Source organism: Pan paniscus, chromosome 2, assembly GCF_029289425.2.
Source record: "Pan paniscus chromosome 2, NHGRI_mPanPan1-v2.0_pri, whole genome shotgun sequence".
NCBI lineage: Eukaryota > Metazoa > Chordata > Mammalia > Primates > Hominidae > Pan > Pan paniscus.
In genome coordinates this window covers 184,099,216-184,120,803 of record NC_085926.1, presented here as the reverse complement: position 1 = coordinate 184,120,803, position 21,588 = coordinate 184,099,216, and the positions used below count along the sequence as shown (strand labels likewise).

The following is a 21,588-nucleotide window of genomic DNA, read 5'->3' as shown; positions in this document are numbered from 1 at the left end:
TAACCAGAACATAACTTGCTAACATTTATTGAGTACCTACTGCACACCAGACATAGTTTCCCTGCCAGTGGAGGCAGGCATTATCCATTTGTGTTTTGTAAGAAGGAACCATAGCTTAGAGAGGTACAGAAACAAGTTCAGGCTGGTGAGTGGCAGAGCTTGGAATCATAATAGTTGAACTCTAGAGCCAACTGAGCTGTGGACCACTGAGCTTTGTGCCTCCTTGAAGCCCCCTCCGTCTTCATGTTGCCAAATGTAACATGGTTTGAAAGAGGGGAATCTCAAAATTTAGTTGTGGTGGCTCACCACCACCTCTTATCAGAAATGTAAATTCCACCCCCACAACAGATGCTGATTCATATTCCAACTCAGTAGGTCTGGGTAAGGTCCGGGAACTGGCATTTTTAACAAGCCCCTGAGATCATTCTGGTGCAGATGGTCCTGACCAAGTTCTCAGGGAGTGAAGACAACCTACTAGAGCAGAGAAGAATGGTCAAAGGAAGTGGCTCTTCACTGGCATGGAAGCCGGAACTGAAATAAATGGAGAGGGAAGCAAGGAAGGAGGGGAGAACTAGCCCTCTAAGCAACGGGCTGGAAGCCAGAGCTGAGGAGCAAGACTGGCAGAGCTGCCTGGGAACTTCTAGACAGCAGGTTACAGCGCAGCTGCCTGCAGAAGCTTCAGCCCCACCTCTTCCCTTTCTAACACACCCAGCTCTGGCTGATAAAAACATGGTTCCCCACACCTCCCTGTCTCAACACAGTGCCCTGTATAAGATGGCCCTCCTTAGTATCTGCTGACCAAATGGATGAACACATAAAGAGGAATGGACAGCCTTCCCTCAACTAAATAGCCAGGCCCTAAACCCAAGAGCCAAGACTATTCAGTAATCATAGTTTTAATTTATTCTAGCAAAAAAAGTAGGAAAAAAGGAATGAAGGGAGGGAGGAAGGAAGGAAGGAAGGAAGGAAGTCCCGCTGGCTGGCTAATTAATTGTCCCCGAGGAAACACATATAAACAGATTCTCCATCACTCTCAGTGGTCAAGATAATTTACCTACCTTGGGCTGACTTATAATAATCCAATCTATTCATCTTTCCAATTATGAACAACTTCACAATATCTTTCTTGTAATTTTTTTCATACACCTTTAGCTTATCCATGTTTAATATTATATTGCAGAAGAATGAGAAACCAGGGCTGTTCTCATCTCATTGGTGTGCCCTTGGCTTTCTCTCAATAAAATGTTTGCAGGGTTTGTATGCTCGCTCTTTAAAAGTTGAAAAGAGAAATTCTTGAGAAAACAAGTAACCAACACGCAACCCTAACAGAGTCTGGGGCTGACATTTGCAGAAGGTCTTGCTCCCTATTTGACTTCCCAAACTTTGTAAGAGAAGTAGGTATGTAAACCGAGGAAGTTTTACTTCCTTATGATGATCAAATAGAGGCGGACTCCACTGGCAAAGAGAGCCCTGCCAAGGTCTTTGCCTCTTTTGAAGGACCTAGAATATCTTATGATATCAAACATCTGTTGCTTTGTATTTATAAAGATGATGACAATGACCTCCGAGACAGTGCCCTTGGGTGCTGTGGGTAGAATTTTCTCTGATGAGTTTACTGAGACCCCTTGATGCCAACAGAACCCATTTAATAGCTGAGGGAATAAATAAGGCAGGGTCTCCTGGCCTCTCCAGGAAGTGACTGTGCCCTCATTGCTACGACAGCCCCATCCACACATCAGTTTCTCACCAGTGAGAAGCTAAGATCGTTGGCCTTATCAGTCCTTCTAACTGATAATATCTACTGGCAGGAGATTTTAAACACAGTCATTCAGGATGCCACTTCCTCTGACTTCTCTGGCCTGCTCCTCCCTGTTCTTTATTTTTAGATTAGCAGAAAATGTCAGGATGGCCAGGTATCAGTGACAGGAAGTTTGGGACTACAAAATAATTCCCAAGGTATGTGTAACTCTGAACTCCTCACAAGCTCTGCTTTCATGAGCCTTAACAGGATGGGTGAACAGCTAATCCCTTGATTCAGTGAAATCTATTTCTGATGCTAGGGGAGCCCAAGGGCCAAGGAGAGGCCACAGTGGTCGCACTGACCCACGCACCGTCTTCCACCTTGCAGATCGTTCCTAGCTATCACCAGACAAGCTTCCCACCATGATAAGCGTCCTACACATAGGGAATTTCTCAACAAGACATAATTTTTCCTGCAGATTCTTGGATTCTGCTGGCACCAGGTTATTTGTCACCTGTGAGAGCCATGAAGATACTAATACAGTGGGACTCCCCAGAGGGACATGGACAAGGGTCTATGCCCTTTTCCATTCCCCAATCTCCCATAATTTTCAGAGCAACCCCAATTTCAAATAATCTGTTTTATGGTCTCCTTTCCATCTTTTTATCTCCGTAAATTGCCAAAGTGACTTAGACCTGTGTTATCCAATGTAATAGCCATCAGCCACATGTGGTATGACATGCTTGAAATGGGGCTTGTCTTAATTAAGATGTTGAGTGAGCTGTAAGTATAAAATATACAATACATTTCAAAAATATGATATAAAAAATTAATGTCTCAATAATTGTTCTATTCCATGTGATGATAATATTCAAGGCTTATTGGGTTAATGAAAATATATTATTAAAATTAATTTCAGGCCAGGCGTGGGGGCTCACACCTGTAATCCCAACACTTTGGGAGGCTGAGGCGGGTGGATCACCTGAGGTCAGGAGTTTGAGACCAGCCTGGCCAATGTGGTGAAACCCCGTCTCTACTAAAAGTACAAAAATTAGCCAGACGTGGTGGCAGGCACCAGTAATCCCAGCTACTTGGGAGGCTGAGGCAGGAGAATCACTTGAACCCAGGAGGCAGAGCTTGCAGTGAGCTGAGATCATGGCACTGCACTCCAGGCTGGGCAACGGAGTGAGACTCCATCTCAAAAAAATAAAAAAATTTAAAAATTTTTTTAAATATTAAATTCATCTGTTTGTTGTTGTTGTTGTTGTTTGTTTGTTTGTTTGTTTGTTTACTTTTTTATGTGGCTACTAGAAAATGGTAAGTTACATTTACATGTGTAGCTTACTCTGTATTTCTATTGGATAGCACTGGCCTAGATACTCCAATATCTCAGAATCCAAATGACTGATGCATGTACTTGGAAGGGGCCCAAATTTCTTTGTCCACCCATGTGCTTGGAGTTGTAGTTCAGGAAAGAGGCTCTATGTCCATACCTTCCACCATCTCCTCTTCACCCCACACCTGAAAGAAAAGACCTCAGAGAGTAAGGCTGTGAGAAATGCTATCATCACTTCCATGGATTTGTAATTCCCATCTCCTGCCTTCAGAACAGAAGTCTCGCTTTGCCTTAATTATCATCAAGAAAGGGTTTACACCTTAATAACCAAGAAAGGGTTTGAACCGTCGTAGTCCTGGTTTCCCAAATTTAAATGAAGTCACTACTGATTGTAAATATGCTCAGGTCATTGCCTGACATAGAAGCTCCAGAGAGTGAAAGTGAATCTCGACTCTCTTTTTAATCCCCAGATAGAGAAACGTGGTCAGAGTCTTCACCCTCATTGCCTTTTTAAGACTTAGAAAAGGAGCTGCTCTACTCTCCCTTGCTACTTTGTGTATTTGCCAAGGGATTACATTGTCAAATTAGGGACCACGTGCTTCACCAATAATGTTTTAAAGGCTGGTCTTTGTAAAAAGCATCTTTGCAAAACCTAGTTATGGAAAAACCAAGGACAACCAGAACTGCATGGAAGGAGGGGGCCTGTACACATATCCTGGAGAATAAAAAAGCTGGGAGTCAATCAGCAGTATTGGGGGTAGGGGAGAGTGAAGTACAAATTGTGCCAGGCAATATGTGATTGCTTTTTTCTTCCCCGCCCCCCCTCCACTTTTTTTTCCTGACAGACGAAAATTAGTGCTTCAAAGGAATAGAAGTAGATGGAATATTTTCTCGAATTTTAGAGAAGCATTTGACAAATGTCACATGAATCTTATTGAGGGTGTTCACTGAAATTTGCTCAGAGAGTGGGAGGTGGGCACAGTCTGGGAGCATGAAGTGCTGCTGCCCAGGGAAGCGGTGCAGGCTGGACAGGCCTCAGGGACAGAGGCCTCTCTGGGGTCCGCACATCTCACCCGTGCACCCATGGGGGTGCCTCTCCAAGACCTTAAACTCTTAATATATCTTAAACTAAAAAATAAATTGGCCAGGCCTGGTGGCTCATGCTTGTAATCTCAGCACTTTGGGAGGCCAAGTTGGGCAGATCACCTGAGGCCAGGAGTTTTGAGACCAGCCTGGCCAACATGGTGAAACACTGTCTCTACTAAAAATACAAAAAATTAGCCCGCCATGGTGGCGGATGCCTGTAATCCCAGCTACTCATGAGGCTGAAGTGGAAGAATCTCTGGAACCTGGGAGGTGAAGGTTGCAGTGAGCCAAGATTGTGCCACTGCACTCCAGCTTGGGTGACAGAGTGAGACTCTATCTCAAAAAAAAAAAAAAATCAATAGCTAAAGTTTAAATTTTAAACTCTCAAAACATCATTTTAGCAAAGAATGTTTGCCAATCACAAAATAAGCCCATCTTCTCCTCTTGCCCTGCCACCTTTCAGATGTGGGCTGCTGGACTCCCATGCCAGGTGCACCTCACCACACAGAGTTCACGCTCAAAAAGCTTCTTCATAGAACTATACCTCTTGATGCTTAAAAACACACACAGAGGCCAGGTGCAGTGGCTCACATTTACAGTCCCAGTACTTTGGGAGGCCGAGGCGGGCAGATTACCTGAGGTTCGAGACCAGCCTGGCCAACATGGCGAAGACCCGTCTCTACTAAAAATACAAAAATTAGCCCGGTGTGATGGTAGGCACCTGCAATCCCAGCTACTCAGAAGGCTGAGCCAGAAGAATTGCCTGAACCTGGGAGGCAGAGGTTGCAGTGAGACGAGATCATGCCACTGCACTCCAGCCTGGGCGACAAGAGCAAAACTCCATCTCAAAAAAAAAAAAAAAAAACACAGAAATTTTCATATAAGAAATAGAATTAATATGCATTTGATGAAAATTCACTGCATGGAATTTCAAGTGTTTTGTAGCCATGTATTCCAGTAAATGGGTTTGTATATTTTTCATTGCAAGACAAATCTAGTCAACTCCCTGGTTTCTGTGTCACCCCCCATCTCCGGCTCAATTAGCCTGTTTATTTCTGAAGCCCAGCACCTGCACCCAAAGTACCAGTATGGGGCCTGAGCAGTGAAGGGGCGTTACACATTCTTCTGCTGGAAAATGAGACCATTGTCGAGGGTGGAAGACCGAGTTTGATGAGGAAAGACAAGTTCCGTTTCAGGTTTGAGGCTTAGGGTTGGCTCTAGAGATTGACACTTTGGAGCTATCATCATTCAGATGCTGGTAACAGCCACGAGAACTCACGAGATGGCCACGGTGTGGAGTGGGGGCCGCAGGTAGAACCCAGGGTTAGGGAGTTGTGGTCAGAGGATGGAGAGCCCAGGAGCACAGTGCATGACAGCCATCCTAACTGTGAGTGCTGGAGTGCAGGGGGCCGCTAGTGTGGCAAAGGGATGTGCTAATAGGAGGGCAGTGTCCACATGATGTAATAATGACTCTTATTGGCCTTGGAGGGAGTCCTTCGAGTGAAGTGATCAAGAAGCAGAAGCCAGAGTTTAATTTTGTTTTATTATCTACTAAGCATGTTATCCAGTGCCACTAATTATTTCTATTGCTGTGGATGGTTAAGACTTAATATCTAATAGCATCTACCAATGTCAGGTTTCTGGTTTTGACAATATCCTATAGTTATATAAAATGTTATCATTGGGGGAAGCTGAGTGAACGGGACCTAGGAACTCTATGCTATTTTTGCAACTTAATTGTGAGTCAAAATATTCCAAAATAAAAACTATTTTAAAAAGAACAAATATGGAAAGTCATTTCCAGAAACTCATGCTCAGCCCCAGACACAGGCTCCTGATCTCTAACTGCTCACAGACTCTCAGTCTCCCCAAAGGGCAAAGGCTTTCCCCTTCACTCACCCCTGAACTATCTGTTCTCAGCTGGTCCGGGCTAGAGTGAAATAGCAAGGACTCCAGAGTCAACTGGCATAGGCTGTAAGAGTATTGGTGGTGCTAGCTCATCCCCCTGGAGGCAGTGTTGAGCCTCTGTTGGCTCCGTGGATGTGACCTGGAGCCCCACCATGCGATAGATAGAGTCCCAGGGTTGGCATGACTCAGCGAGGGCATGCGTGCATCCCTTCCCTCCGCACTGCACTGTCATGACCACTCACCAAGGATCTGCTTTGTCTCTTTCACTTTCAGGACGCTTCCATTGCACACAGATTCCATGTGATGAGAGAGAAACATCCTGAAAAATTCAACAGCAGGTAAGCTGCAGGCCCGGCTGCGCTGCCACCCACCCAGTGTGGCCCTGGCGGAACAGAGGCCTTTCACCTGCTCTCTGGAAATTTTCCCAGCCAGGGCCGCCAGGGACTTGGCCTTCCTGCCACTTGCCGGAAGGAGGGTTTCCATTTCCAAGAAAAAAAAAAGTGTCAGAAACTTGGCGCAGGCTAACTGCCTGTCCTCTCCCAAAGGATCTGTGCAGAGGGCAGGGCTGGAGGGCAGGAGGTGGGTATGAAGGGCCTGCTTTTGCAGGGGAGGAGGTGGGAGGGCGTCTGCCCTTGTCTAACTGGAACCCCCGTCCTGAGTCTCTGCTGCTTCCAAGTACAGCGCCTCCAACCCCAGCCCCTCATGATTCTTGTGGGGAAGAGCGGGGAGGCTGGAAGAGACCCTAGCTTCTGTGGGTCTCAAGTGGGAGGAGGTGGCAGCTCCGGGGCTTGGACCAGGTGGACCAGAAGGGTGTCTCCTTTGCCTCCCCCGACAGCAGAGGGCAGCAGCAGAGAGGTACCTGCAAAGGCTGGAGACCCGGAACCCACTAAGTCCCAGCCTCAGCCTGGGCACTCTGTGAAGTCACCAAGTTAGGTTCAAAAATGAAAGGAAAGAGGAAACCAGATCATTTGCAAGCGAAAGCAAACCCTTCTTCCTTGTAGGACGAAATTTGCCAGAACTTAGTTGTGACTGACATATAGCTACCCCTTTCTCCCTCTTTCCTTGTCTGTTTCTTCTCATTAGTTGATTTTCATTCTTTCTATCTTTTTCTTTGTTGTACTATTTCAAGATGACCAGTATTTCAGACACTGTTCCCACCCCAACCCTAGGTAGGTTGGGAGAAGAATGGATAATGATTTGGACTTTGTTTTTGAGCCTGAAGGTGTTGACTTTTATTTAGCCCACAGAATTGTCTTTTTGTTTATTTATTTGTTTGTTTATTTATTTATTTATTTTTGAGATGGAATCTCACTCTGTCACCCAGGCCAGAGTGCAGTGGCGTGATCTTGTCTCACTGCAACCTCCTCCTCCCAGGTTCAAGCGATTCTCCTGCCTCAGCCTCCTGAGTAGCTGGGACTACAGGCGTGCACCATCATGCCTGGCTAACTTTTGTATTTTTAGTAGAGATGGGGTTTCACTATGTTGGCCAGGCTGGTCTCAAACTCCTGACCTCAAGTGACCCGTCCTCCTCGGCCTCCCAAAGTGCTGGGATTACAAGCAAGAATTGTCCTTAAAAGAGAGGTTAGAGTGTTCATTGAAGACATTCATTTAAAGCCCAGGACCCATCATTTTCAGCACTGGCCATTTTCATTCCTACTCTTTGTCCTGACCCCACAGCCTGAGAAGTCAACCAAGAAGAGGGAGGTCTTTTTAGAGGTCAGAAACTGAACACTATAGCTTCAGGAAGAGTGATCTGTGGGATCCGATAGCAGCTCAATGAACCTTTTAGGAAGTGCATCCTGCCACAGTATCTTCTTGCTCTCACACACACAGACTATACACACTCACTGCACACTAGGAACACATGTACTTCCAGCCCCTGATACTATAGTCACAAACTTACAGTTCAGGTGATCTCCTCTAATGGTCTTTTGCACTCCCAGATACACACAAACCACTTTTTTAAAAAGTACTCCTCTTCAACCCATTCCTCAGACTTTTAAGGTCCTCTTTTCACACAAGTATCTTTTTTTTTTTTTTTTTCATGGAGTTTCGCTCTGTTGCTCAGCCTGGAGTGCAGTGGCGCGATCTTGGCTCACTACAACTTCCACCTCCTGGGTTCAAGCGATTCTTCCGTCTCAGCCTCCCAAGTAGCTGGGATTACAGGCACCCACTACCACACCCAGCTGATTTTTGTATTTTTAGTAGAGACAGTGTTTCACCATGTTGGCCAGGCTGGTCTCGAACTCCTGACCTCAAGTGAGCCACCCACCTCAGGCTCCCAAAGTGCTGGGATTACAGACTTGAGCCACTGCACCCGGCCTCACACAAGTATCCTTATACGTACTCATGCACATGTGCCATATGCTTGTGAAAGCCACGGGGCTCTGTTCATTCATTCATCCATTCATTCAACAGATCTTTTGAAAACGTAATGCACACCAGACACTGTTCTACAGGCATTTTGGACAGACCCATGTAGGGGACTCACAGCCTGGTGCTGGAAACAGGCTGGAAACCAGATGTGCAGAATGGTTTGTGTTAAGTGATGTGACTGGGGGTGACCTATGGGAGCAAAAACCAAGGACATGAAACATGGCATGGAGGGTTTCCCAATGACAGAGATGCCTGAACCAAGACACAGAAAAAGAGGAGGGCAACACAGGGAGAAGGAAGCAAATGTACGAAAAGATACGAAGGAGTGAGAGGGTACAGTATACTTGTGGAAGAGCAAGATGTTCAGTGTGATCCGTTGTATGGTCTCGGCAGACGAAAGAAACCAAACATCTGTAATTCCCAGAAAGCAAAGAAGCAGAGGGAGGGAGAAATTTCTCCATATGCCAAAAATCAATAGGCAGGCCAACATATGACATAAATAGAGCAATCATCCATCACCCACATGATTAAGTACAATTAGAAAGACACATCCGTCCGAAAAAAAAAAAAAAGATTGTAGCGTGCATTTTAATGCAAAGTATGAACAAATTCACTGTGATCTGTAGAACTGTTTTTCCTTCTCCCTTCCGAGATCCTATAAACAATACTTCTCTTTGAGGGTAGGTTCTCAGCTCACTCTTCACCTGACTGAGGTCAAGGTAGCATGGATGACATGGTGACAGGCCCACGGATTTGCACATAAACCTGCGTGCTCGCCTAACAAAGACAGAAGGGCTGAGGTAGCACCTATTTCACAAGGTCACCGAACGCTTCCTATGAAGAACTTTGCATACATACTGCTTCTACTCTGCCTATTCGCCCATGTCTAAAATACCCAGGAGTGCCCAATTTGTCCACTGAGAGGCAGGCAAGCAGCCATTTTCTTCGGGCTTCCTTATTTAGCATTGGAGATGGTTTTAAATAGGCAGGTGGTTGTTGCCATGGTTACCCCATTACACCAGCGGCTAAACTTAGGAAGGGCCGCAAGGGATAGGAAGAAAGCTTGATACCCAGGATTTGGAAATGTAAACGGTATTATCAAACAAGGCTTATTTTACTCAGCTGAACTTAGGTTCTCCAAAGAGTAGTTACTGCTTGGCTGGAAGCCTTTACCATTACTGCCCAGGTTTGGACTCTCAGGGATAATCTTGAGGTTAAATCTTGGGAGTTGTCATTGCTGTGTTTTGTTCTGTTTTGTTTTGTTTTCAGCAAGGGAGAGTGACTAGTCAGGTCTAGAACACTTACCAGGAAACCGGAATCATTCACATTGCTGATTCCCTTTTCTTGGCTATTCTAACAAGAATTCTTAACCTGGGATCCAAGGGCTTCAGGGGTTTTGAGAACACCTTGAAATTGTACTAAGGTATTGAATGTATTTTTCTGCAGAGAATGTCCATAACTATCAGAAGATTCTTAAAGGAACCTATACTCCCAAAATGTTTAAAAGTCACAGGTCTGAGGCCCTTTGAATCCTAAGAGGCATCAAATTATGACTCAAATGTTGGGGTTTCAGGAAATTCTTCCTCCATGGCCTCTCTAGATGGGTTGTTGCCAGGGAAGATAGTTGGTTCCAGAAAACCAAGTCATGTTCCCTGATGGAATAGTTTCACTAATAGAGCAAGAACCAGAACCGAGGAGGCAGGAATACGAGCCATGTGTGATGGGCAAAAAAGAAAAGGCCTTTAAGGGCAGAGATGGGGTTATTTTTGGCCCTGTCTACCTCCTAGTTATCGATAGGCTAATCATTAATTGCTAATTGAGGAATGTTAGGGAGATTATCGTCTCACTGTTGGCATAAAGAACAAAAGAGAAATTTGATTCAACTGAGATTCTAAAGTGTTTGAAAGTGATCTGGAATAAAGGGCACATAAGATGTGGCCCCTGCCTTCAAGGAAATCGTCGTCTAGCAAAAGAAAAGGAAAAATAGTGCTCAAGTATTTTTTACAAAATTATTTTAACATACAAGGTGGTTACATTTCATAGGTGATATAGTATACAGGAAGTCGTATAATATGTAAGAACTTATTAATGGTCATATCCCAAACATCATTTGCAAATGGATTGTTTTCTTTTTGGGGGATGTTTTTGGTCTTTTTTTTTTTTTTTTTTTTTTTTTTAGAAAGAGTCATTCTGTCGCCTGGGCTGGAGTGCAGTGGTGTGATCTTGGCTGACTGCAACCTTTGCTTCTCAGGTTCAGGTGATTTTCCTACACAGCCTCCTGAGTAGGTGGGATTAAAGGCACACACTACCACGCCTGGCTAACTTTTATTCGTATTTTTAGTAGAGATGGGGTTTCACCATGTCAGCAAGCCTGGTCTTGAACTCCTGACCTCAAGTGATTTGCCTGCCTTGGCCTCCGAAAGTGCTGGGATTACAGGCGTGAGCCACCACTCCTGGCCAAATTGGTTGTTTTAGGTGTAGCAATAGTGTTAAAGGGGAACCTGACTAAGAACTGTTTTCATTTTTTTAGCTCCTCCTAGATGCCAAGTGGTGAGCTAGGGTCTTTAAATACATTAAATTATTTAAATCACAAAACAACCTTTCAAGTTAAATATTAGCATTCCCATTTACAGATAAAGGAACTGACGCTGGAAGAAACCAAGTCAACTAACAAAAGTCATGTATTTTTTAGGCAGTGGGGCTAATTTAATTTCTGACCTAGCTCTTCACTCCAGAGTTCAAGCTCTGTTTGCTGCAACTGCTGTCTCCCATAGATTTCATTGAGCAAGCACTGATGTATACCAGACACTCTGATAAGTACTTTATACATCATCCCACTCATTGCTCACAATAACATGCAAGAGTAAGTGCTACTGTCCCCATTTTAGAAATGAAGGAACTGAGGCTAAGGAGGATGGAGCTATCATTGGCATCATCTGCCTTTATGGATTGTCTCTGTGGGAAAATGCCTGCTGAGTTCCAAAGGGGAGGAGAACAGGTACACCATCCAGTCATACCTTGTATGGTGTGAGCATTCTCCCTGTTTCCACGTCCACAGCAAGGAGCAGGACTGGCTGTATGATCTGTGTGACCCAGTGCAAAATTAAAAATGTGAGGCCCCTTCCTCAAAAATGGGACAGCAAAGCATTAAACTAAGCACTGAGCCCTCTTAAGTGTGGGGCCCTGGGGTCGACATCTCACACCTATGAGGTGGCCCTGGCAAAGACAGAGGAATTAATAAAAAGAAGACACCTTTGCCAGTAGTCACAGAGTAGGGTGTTTGCAATAAAGTCAAAAGAATGGAGGAAAGAGGGTCTCAACTTAGGGAGAAGGAGAGGGACTCTCAGTCCCACAAACAGGCAGCAATCAGTACTAGCAGAGGAGCCAAGAATCCCGTCAAAGTCTTCCAGATAGCCAAAAACCAGCCCACCATGAAGTTTCCAGATTAAGTCTCCATGAAGGGTTTTGCATATGAAATCTATACATAAAAGCCACCTAATTCTAATGTCACTGTCAGTGAGTGTCTAGAAAGAGAAGTCTAACTGTGGAATGTTTTCATTGTTGGTTAGAAACTCAGAGTACTTGCGGAATGTGTTATTCTAAACCTGTTGAGTGTATCCACTTGACTGCGTCTCTCAGCAGTTGAGGCTGAAGCAAGTTATTTCCTGTTAGGCCCTTCAGAGGGACCGAAGCAGTGCTTCATTCCTACTAGAAGCTGACCACCTTTCTCAAAAGCCCTTGACTAATTAACAGGTTCTGAAATATTAGCTTTCTTGGAGCAGGTCCCATGGAGTCACTGATGAGGGGCTCCCCAGAAGCCCTAATGTAGCTTGAGTTTTTAAGAGGTTGGAAATATACCTTGTAAATAACTAAGCACTTAGTAACTATTTATAGAAGAAGGCAGCAGGGTATAGAGTAAGTTGGCATCAAAACTTGGCTTTGCCGCTTATTAGCTATGTGACCTTGGGCAAGTTAATCTTCTTAATCCTTTGCTGCCTCTTTTGAAAATCTTGCAATGTTGCTATAAGTATTTAGTGACATAATACCTAAGTTCATAGTACACAGGAGGTTCGCAATAAACATTTGTTGTTGAATATCATTGAATAACAAGCATTGCCTTAAATTGACGATAAAGTATTGACAATAAAAGGGTTGTTTTTAATGGAGTGACAAATGGGATTCAGTTATCACAGAATCAATGCTCCATTGACATGGCCTTTAACCTGAAAAGTTGGAGGACAACTAAAAGTTGGAGGAGACCCCAGCAGTGATGCATTGAATCTGCCCAAATCCTTCTCCTGGGGGTGGGAATATGGCACCACTTTGGTTGGTTTGGATTCTACAGGACAGAAGCTCTAGAGGAAATCCCCTTCACTGGCTCCATGGAAGTCCGAGAGGCAGAGGTTGGGGATCTGGACACTAGAGATTCGAAGTCCAGTGCCAAATCCAGGCTAGCAGGATCAAGGGAGGGGGTCATAGACCCCAGGTGAAATGGCCTCAGGAGGAACAGGGCAGGAGTGAGTAAAGGAGAGTGGCAGGACAGATTCCATGTGCTCCCTGGGTGCTTCTGGCTTACTAGCAGGGGTCATGGACTGCATGGCAGGTAGGCAAGTGGCCCTGTGGTCAGATGCTGGGGATGTGACTACCCCTCCCTCACAGATACTTCTTTCCCCTCACCCACCACGTACCTCTCCCCAACCCTGACCTCAGATAAAGACAGAGATGTTCTGTGGGGAACAAAATAGAAACCGACAAAGCTCAAGTCACACAGTTCTGAAAATGAAAGGAAGGGCTTCCTCTCTTGAATACCTGTGGTATGCTCTGCCGTCACAAGCATAAAATATATCATGATTTACATAAGATTTTCTTCTTATATCTAAAAATGAAACCCTTCTAAGTTATTCTTTCCTGGCGCCCTGTGAGGTAGCCCACTATTACAACCCAGATGTGTGACTTTCTCAAGGCATAAAGGTTCAACAGCAGCAAATATAGCAAAGTTAAAAATCCTTGCCATCAAAGTCTTCATTCTGTGCCCTGAATTGGGCTTTGCCTCTCTTCATCTAATATTTGGCACCTCAAAAGAGACCTGCTGTAGGTAGCCAGAGGTCCAGACTGTCTGCACCTGCTTCCCTCAATATAGCAAACTATTTTTCTTAAATATCTGGGATTCAGAAAAGCCCCAAATGAAATTAATTGTGGGATTTTCTGTGTTTTTTCTTATTCCTGTAGGTATTTATAAAGAAATACAAACCTTATGTTTTGTGCTCAAGAACCTTTGATTTTCAAGTCAATTCTGACAGAGCAACTGACTTAATTACTTGAATGTTTATATACTAAGCCACAAAAATGTTTTGTCCCCCACCCTCCCCACCTCTCCTTGGGAGAGATGCAGAGAGTAAAATGAATGAAATATGGGTTCATGTTTTTTTCATCAGGTGCTCAACGTTACACAACTGCAGAAGTCCAGGGTTTTTTTGTTGTTGTTGTTGGATTGTTTATAGTTAACTCTTGATTATTCGCAGAAACAAGGGAGCAACCACGTGGATCATCTACAGTGGTGGATGATCAAAGATTTTGGGAGTCTGTTATTAATATTTGTATGCAGTTCTCCCTGCCCTAACATTTGTAGTATTTTAAATAATATGATGAAATCACACTGACTCTTAACAATCATTTTCCTCCTGGGTCCCTAGTCCGCGTGGGAACAGACAGCACAACCTCTCAGACTGTTACACAGCAGCAGCCTGTGGCGTCTCAAGCCTCCCTACAAGGTTACCCACTGGCCAGAACCGTTTCTTTCTGTAGCTTAATGGGCTTTTTCTTCTAGCCCCTGCTAGGCTAGAACAGGAAAGGTCTTATTCATGTCAACAAAGAGTAGAATCGGTTTGTGATCATATCAGAAGGAACTTGAAAGCATGCTATGTTTTCAAGACTATAGGCCAGATAATCCCAAAGTTATCAGTATTTACTGACTGATTGATTTCTAGAAATATTTCCATCAAAGAGCTCAAGATGTAATGTGTAATCAGTTCACAAGAGTTGAGGTTAGCACGATAACCTTATGGAAGAAAATCAAAGCACACAAATTCAAAGTAAGGTAGGAACTGGCTGGATCCTAACGTGAGTGTTGACAGTCTGGATGCTTTCCAGAAGGGAGAGGTTGAGAAGGTGCTGGAACTTTAGATGTCTTCGAACAAAAGGCTGAATCTGGAATTGTTTCCCCCAAAGAAGAGAAGCCTTCGAGAGAAGTGATCACTGGCCTCAAATATTTAAAAGGCTTTTCGTATAAAGCAGGAATTATGTTATTTTGCACAATAAATCAATGAAAAGGTGACTGGTATGCAAGACTGGGTTAAGTCCCAAATAGGACATTAATTCTACTGGTCAGAGCCATCCTCAAGTGCAGTGAGCTATTGGAGAAGGTGATGAGTTTTCCTATTTTACGTTCAAGCCCATGCTGGCAATGATTTTGGAAGCAAGTGCCCAGTAGGAAAGGTTCCATTATCATACAACCTGGATTCAAATCCTGAAGTTCTCATTAACCACTATGTGTGACCTTGACCAAGTTACTCTCCCTAAACCTCAGTCTGCTCACCTGTAAAACTGGGGTATAATATTATGTGAGTTTCCTGTTGTTGCTGTCATGAACTGCCACAAACTTAGTGGCTTAAAACAACACTACTGGCTGGGCGTGGTGGCTCACGCCTATAATCCCAGCACTTTGGGAGGCCGAGGCAGGCGGATCACGAGGTCAGGAGATCGAGACTATCCTGGCTAACACGGTGAAACCCCGTCTCTACTAAAAATACAAAAACAAAATTAGCCGGGCGTGGTGGCGGGCGCCTGTAGTCCCAGCTACTCGGGAGGCTGAGGCAGGAGAATGGCGTGAACCCAGGAGGCAGAGCTTGCAGTGAGCCAAGATCGCACCACTGTACTCCAGCCTGGGCGACAGAGTGAGACTCCGTCTCAAAAAACAACAACAACAACAACAAAAACGGCACTACTGTGTTACAGTTCTGGAGGTTGGAAGTCTGAAATAGGTGTCACCGGGCTAAAATCAAGGTGCCATCAGGGCTACATTCCTTTCTGGAGAGTCTGGGGGAAAAGCTGTTTCCTTGCCTTTTCCAGGTGTCACCACTCTTTGGCTCCTGGCCCCCTCCCATTGTTGAAGCCAGCAGTGGCCAGTCGAGTCCTTCTCATATGGCGTCCCCCTGACATTCTTTCTCCTGCCTCCCTCTTCCACTTATGAGAACGCTGATTGCACTGAACCCACCCAGAAAATTCAGGATCCTCTCCCCATCTCAAGGTCAATTGACTGGCAACTTAAACTCTATCTGCAACCTTAATTCCCCCTTTGCCCGTTTGCCACGTAACCTAACATACTCACAGGCTCTGGGGATCAGAACGTGGACATCCTCAGGGCATTGTTCCACCTACTAGCCTCATAGGCTTATTTCGAGGATCTAGTGGAACAATGCATTTAAAGTGTCTATTACAGAGTCGGGCACATCAGTGGTAGCTATTATGATTGTTATTAATATTCTTATTACAAAGACAGATCCTACATCAGATAATAACCATGTTAGATGATTCAGAAGCCATTAAGACTCTGAATTTTGGTGATTCTCTAATATAGGCAGATAAACATCTATTTAATATTAAATAGGGTGTGAGTCATCAATGAAGAAATATATGGAATTATTTTTCTCATCATTTATCTTGTTTAAAAGTTTTTCAACAAAGTATCAATACATTTATCATGTAATTTAATAATACATCACACAGTGTTATTATATAGCACATTGCAATATCATTATAAATAATTTGGAAAGTTCAGAAAAGTTAAAGTAAGAAAAAAAAACCAATCACTCATATTCCCATCATGGAGAAACACAATATTGCCATTTTGGTGCATTACAGCAGTTAACTTGATAGATATACCTTAAAATATTTGCGATAATGTGTTTTTATAAAGCTATACATATCATTTTTAAACTAATTTTTCTTTATATAAGTCATTCAGGCTCATTGTAAAAAAAATCATATTTTGCATCCCCTCCTCCAAGAAATAAACACTCAGCGCTATAACATATTTTCTTTCAGCATTTTCATTGCACAATTTTATTGACTTGAGATCATGCTGTAGACACTAGTTTAAAACATTATTAACACAGTAGCATTTATAGGTTATGAAGGGAAGGTGATAGAAAGGAGCTGAATGGAGTGAGTTCATCTGCTGTAGGAGTTTTATTGGCCTTTTCCAATTAAAAAGTCCCAACGCTTTTGTTCAGTCATTGAGTGTTTTAAAGATACCATTACCCAAGTCCCTTCACAATTGAAATAACTATTTCAGATGTTATGCAGCTCTACTATCGTGCAGGGTAAATGAAAAATATTTTATGCTTTCAACACGATTCTGGGTCCTGTCTATAGTTTTGCTGTATCTCAAAAGAACCAGTTTGTGTTTTATTTGACCACCAGAGATAGCAAGAGTTGCCGTCTGAACTATGCAGTAGTATCGTTTTTGTTTTTATTTTTGTTTTTTTGAGATGGAGTCTCTCTCTGTCACCCAGGCTGGAGTCAGTGGCTCTATCTCGGCTCACTGACATGGCCGCCTTCAGGGTTCAAGCAATTCTCCTGCCTCAGCCTCCTGATTAGCTGGGATTACAGGTGTGCGCCACCATGCCCAGCTAATTTTTTTGTATTTTTAGTAGAGAGCGGGTTTCACCATGTTGGCCAGGCTGGTCTCAAACTCCTGACCTCAGTTGATCCAACCACCTAGGCTTCCCAAAGTGCTGGGATTACAGGCGTGAGTGACCACACCTGGCCTAGTATAGTTTTTAAAGCATGAATAACCATGAGCTCATTTATTAAAGTGTTTAGAAAGGTGGTTTTCCCAATGTAATCAGTCCTGCTCCAACCCATACCAACAATAGTAGCCATCACTTATTGAGAGCTTTCAAGAATCTCATGTACATTATTTTTAAGTGGCACAACTCACCAAGTGTAAGTATTATTGATCCATCTTACAGATGAGAAAAGTGAGGCTCATAGAGATGATGCAACTTGCTCAAAACCACACTAGTTACTAGAGAAGCTATGATTCACACCTAGGCCTGTCCACTCCACATCTCCTCTTAGCCTGCTACAATTCCCTGCCTCTCCATGTGCCCAGTTTTGTGCCCCATGACCAAAGATGCACCCAAAAAAAGACTAGAAAAGAGCCATAGATATGATTAAAGAGCCCATGAGAAAACCACAAGTTATCCAAAATCACTTTTCCTGGAGAGAAACAGAGAATGTACTGGGAATGGGCCTCAAGTGTGTGAAGGATTCACAACAGGAAATAGTGACTGCACCTCCTTACTCTTCATCTCGGTTCAGGAAAGAATGAGAGAGGGAAAAAATGTGCTCTAAAAATAAAGAATTCTCTTTTGGATGGGAGCAGGAATCTTCTGGCCTGGAGACATATTAAAGACTGAAATGAGTTATTGAGAGTAGTTTTGGAATCTCTTGCAAAGGCTTCCAAAAACAGAGAGTTGCATTCATCCGGGATGATAAACACACCACCTTCTCTGAGCCCAGCAGTGTACTCGTTGCACCCACCAGGTCCCCACCCAGATGGGAGCTTTCTGTCTCCCACTCCACAACTGACCAAGCTGCACAGTTTAATTGCACAATTTTATTTACTTGTGAGACCGCTTGCCTCCTGTGCTCCTCGCTTCCCAATTGGTCCCCAAGATGTTCCATCCTCAGGATTTCCTCAGCCACCCTCTGGCCCATCTCGATGCCCTTCCCATTCAGGCCCACCCTGCCTGGAGCTGCCCATTAGTCTCCCTGGGACACGTTTGTGGTCCTGTTGCTGCTGCACAAGCACCTACTTCCACCACCCCCCTCCCACGTTACATCCCATGCTTGCATTTAGCGCCCTTTATAACATTCTCTTCTTCAAACACCAGCCTCACCTTCTTGCTTGCTTGCTCTGTTACTCTCACCTTCCCCACACAGCTGCTCTCATTCCCTCAATCCCTCAACCTAGATGACATCTCCTCTTGTGACCTAGTCATCACTTGTTTCAAAATGCAGCACAGAATATTCTGAACGAACCTACTTAACCAACCCATTTGGTACTCCACTTTCTCTTAGACTCCATCTCCAATGTTTTGTTGTTGTTGTTGTTTTGTTTGTTTGTTTGTTTTTGAGACGGAGTCTTGCTCTGTTGCCCAGGCTGGAGTGCAGTGGCGTGATCTCGGCTCACTGCAGCCTCCACCTCCTGGGTTCAAGCAATGCTCCTGCCTCAGCCTCCCAAGTAGCTGGGACTACAGGCGCCCGCCACCACACCCGGCTAATTTTTTTATTTTTAGTAGAGACGGGATTTCACCATGTTGGCCAGGATGGTCTTGATCTCCTGACCTCGTGATCCGCCCGCCTCGGCCTCCCAAAGTGCTGGGATTACAGGCTTGAGCCACCGTGCCCGGCCCATCTCCAATGTTTTTGACACATTCCGTCCCACTTTGCTGCATCCTCTTTGTCTTCTATAATTCATTGTTTGGGATGCTAAACTACTGTTATGTCTCCAACTTGTTCGTAAGCTTTCTCACTCGGAGAGGAGTCTGACTCTCTTCAGGATCCACTGAACTAAATCCAGAAGGGTGATGCTAAGCATGTTTCTTCATTCAGCCAAAATGAGTTGAGCATCTATTTGTGTTAGCATCATGCTAGGTCTGAGAGGAACGATGGAGCACCACAGCCCCTGCTTTTCAGGAGTTCGTGGGTATAACTGGGAAGATGAGCACATACAGAAGTTAATAGCAACTATATCAGTGTCCTGGGCTGCCATAACAAAGCACCACAGCTGGGTGGTTTAGAACAGCAGAAATGTATCCGCTCGTAGCTCTAAAAGCTGCATGTCTGGCCTGGCGCAGTGGCTCATGCCTGTAATCCCAGCACTTTGGGAGGCAGAGGCGGGCGGATCACTTGAGGTCAGGTGTTCAAGACCAGCCTGGCCAACATGGTGAAACCCCGTCTCTACTAAAAATACAAAAATTAGCCGGGCATGGTGGTGGGTGGGCACCTGTAATCCCAGCTACTTGGGAGGCTGAGGCATGCGAATCACTTGAACCCGGGAGACGGAGGTTGCAGTGAGCCGAGATCACGCCACTGCACTCCAGCCTGGGTGACAGAATGAGACTCCATCTAAAAAAAAAAAGAGCTACAAGTCTGAAGGATGTCAGCAGGGTTGATTCCTTCCCCAGGCTCTGAGAGAGAATGATTTTCTGTGCCTCTCTCCTTGCTTCTAGAGGTTGCCGCCAGTCTGACATCCTTAGCTTGTAGATGTATCAGTCATGCAAATCTTTGCCTCCATCATCACACGGCCTTCTCCCTCTGTATCTGTGTCTCTGTTCAAATCTCCTTCTTCTTATAAGGACGTCAGTCACTGGATTGGACCCACCCTAACCCGTTATAACCTCATTTTAACTTGATGACATCTGCAAAGACCCTATTTCCAAATAAGGTCACATTCACAGGTATAGAGAGTGAGGACTTCAGCATATCATTTTTGGGGGGGACACAATTCAGACCACAGCATCAGTCTTCCCCCAGACCTTCACACAAGAAGGAAATACAATGTAATACGGTAGCTTTGTTTTCACGAAGGGACGTGAACAATGAGGGTGTTGTGAGAGACTAGGATGAAACTTCAGGAGGAAGGTAACATTTGCGTGAGAGCTGGAGACAGAAATGGAAATTCGCCAAGGAGAGAAGCAACCGTGGACATGCTAGGAGGAAGGAAGCAGTGTGGGAGAAGGGCTGAAGTGTGAGAGGACACTGGACATGAGCGGAGAGGCCGGAGGTTCCCGGGTGGAGTCAAAAGGCGGGGGGAGCAGTTGCAGCAGATCTCGCTGGTCTGCACCAGAGTTTGCATCTTATCCTAGGAGTGGGTGAGTGGACAGTGAGGGTATCCATCAGTAAGTGCTTTTTGAACAGATTAATGAAGGAATGGCTTACCTTTCAAAGTATTTGTGGAGCAAAAATTTCAGGGCTCCTAGAAACACTGGGACTTTAAAATACTGAACCTTGCTGAAGTGTTAGAATAGTACAGACAGAGTGTTAGTCAGAAAGACCCAGAAAAGAGGCAATCCCCGGGGGGAGACAGAAGGAAGAGGGGCATCAGGAGAGAGGAGAAGGAGCCAACTCTGCTGCCCTGGAGGAGTCAGTACACATCAGGGCTGGAAAAACTATGGAAACCAACGACAGAGCTTTCTTATAAACCCTGAGTTTTAAAGCATGCTATTTGGTTGTGAAGTAGAAATCCATATTGAAAAAAAGAATCCGCATGTCATTCTCTCTTCCTCACCACCACAATTTCAGATGCCTTCAGGGAGAGGGCAACTTAGGTGGCTTTTAAAGTTAGTTTAACATGTCTCTTTGTTTGTTTTTAGCTCCAGAAAAAATAATGTCAGAGTTTATTGGCCTTCTATTGTACTTTACTAATTAAAACTTCAGAAAATTGTTGCCCTTTTGCATAAGGGTATTTTTGGAAAATTATTGCCCTTTTGCATAAGGGTATTTTGGTGATACAACAGAGTCTGTATCTGTATTTACAGCTGATGTGATTAGCATATTCAGTCGTCCATATTTTCTTTAAACTTTTCATAATTGCATGCGTTTTATTATGAAGAAATTGAAAAACAAGGTGAAAAGGTAATAGATGTTCTCAAAAAAGATTCAAGTGATTAATTTTAACTCCCCACTTAAATCAACATTTACTAAAAAACGTTGTAATGCACTTATTATTGGGCCAAAGGAAATTTCAAAAGCAAGCTTTCACTGTACTTATCAGGAAACGCAGTAACTCTCTTCTGTGAAATAATTTACTTATTTCTCAGTAAATTATTTCACAGAAACCCTGAACAAATGGCTTTACAACTCTGCTATGCCAGGTCGTGGTCACCCTCATGTGAAATACAGATACAAATTCCTGAGTTTCATTGCATTCAGCATCAAAAGAACTGAGTTTCAGCCCTTACTCTGCCTCTTACTTACTGTGTGCCATTGGGAAAGTTACTCACTTCTCTGATTCCTAATGTTCTGACGTGTAAAATGGAAATTACAACTGCCTGACAAGGTGCCTGTGAGA

General features: G+C 44.2%; 1 protein-coding gene across 10 annotated transcripts in view; it reads left to right on the top strand.

The window, feature by feature from the left end:
• DGKG (diacylglycerol kinase gamma) overlaps nt 1-21,588 on the top strand; it is a 228,162-nt gene that overhangs the window by 112,973 nt on the left and 93,601 nt on the right. For all 10 annotated transcript variants that reach the window (XR_004670872.3, XR_004670871.3, XR_008624956.2 and 7 more), the window contains one exon: nt 6,345-6,409. Coding sequence is in view for 7 of the 10 variants with exons in the window: in XM_055110769.2 (XP_054966744.1) it covers nt 6,345-6,409 (65 nt within the window). In the remaining 3 variants the exon portion in view is untranslated. The remainder of the gene's footprint in view (nt 1-6,344; nt 6,410-21,588) is intronic.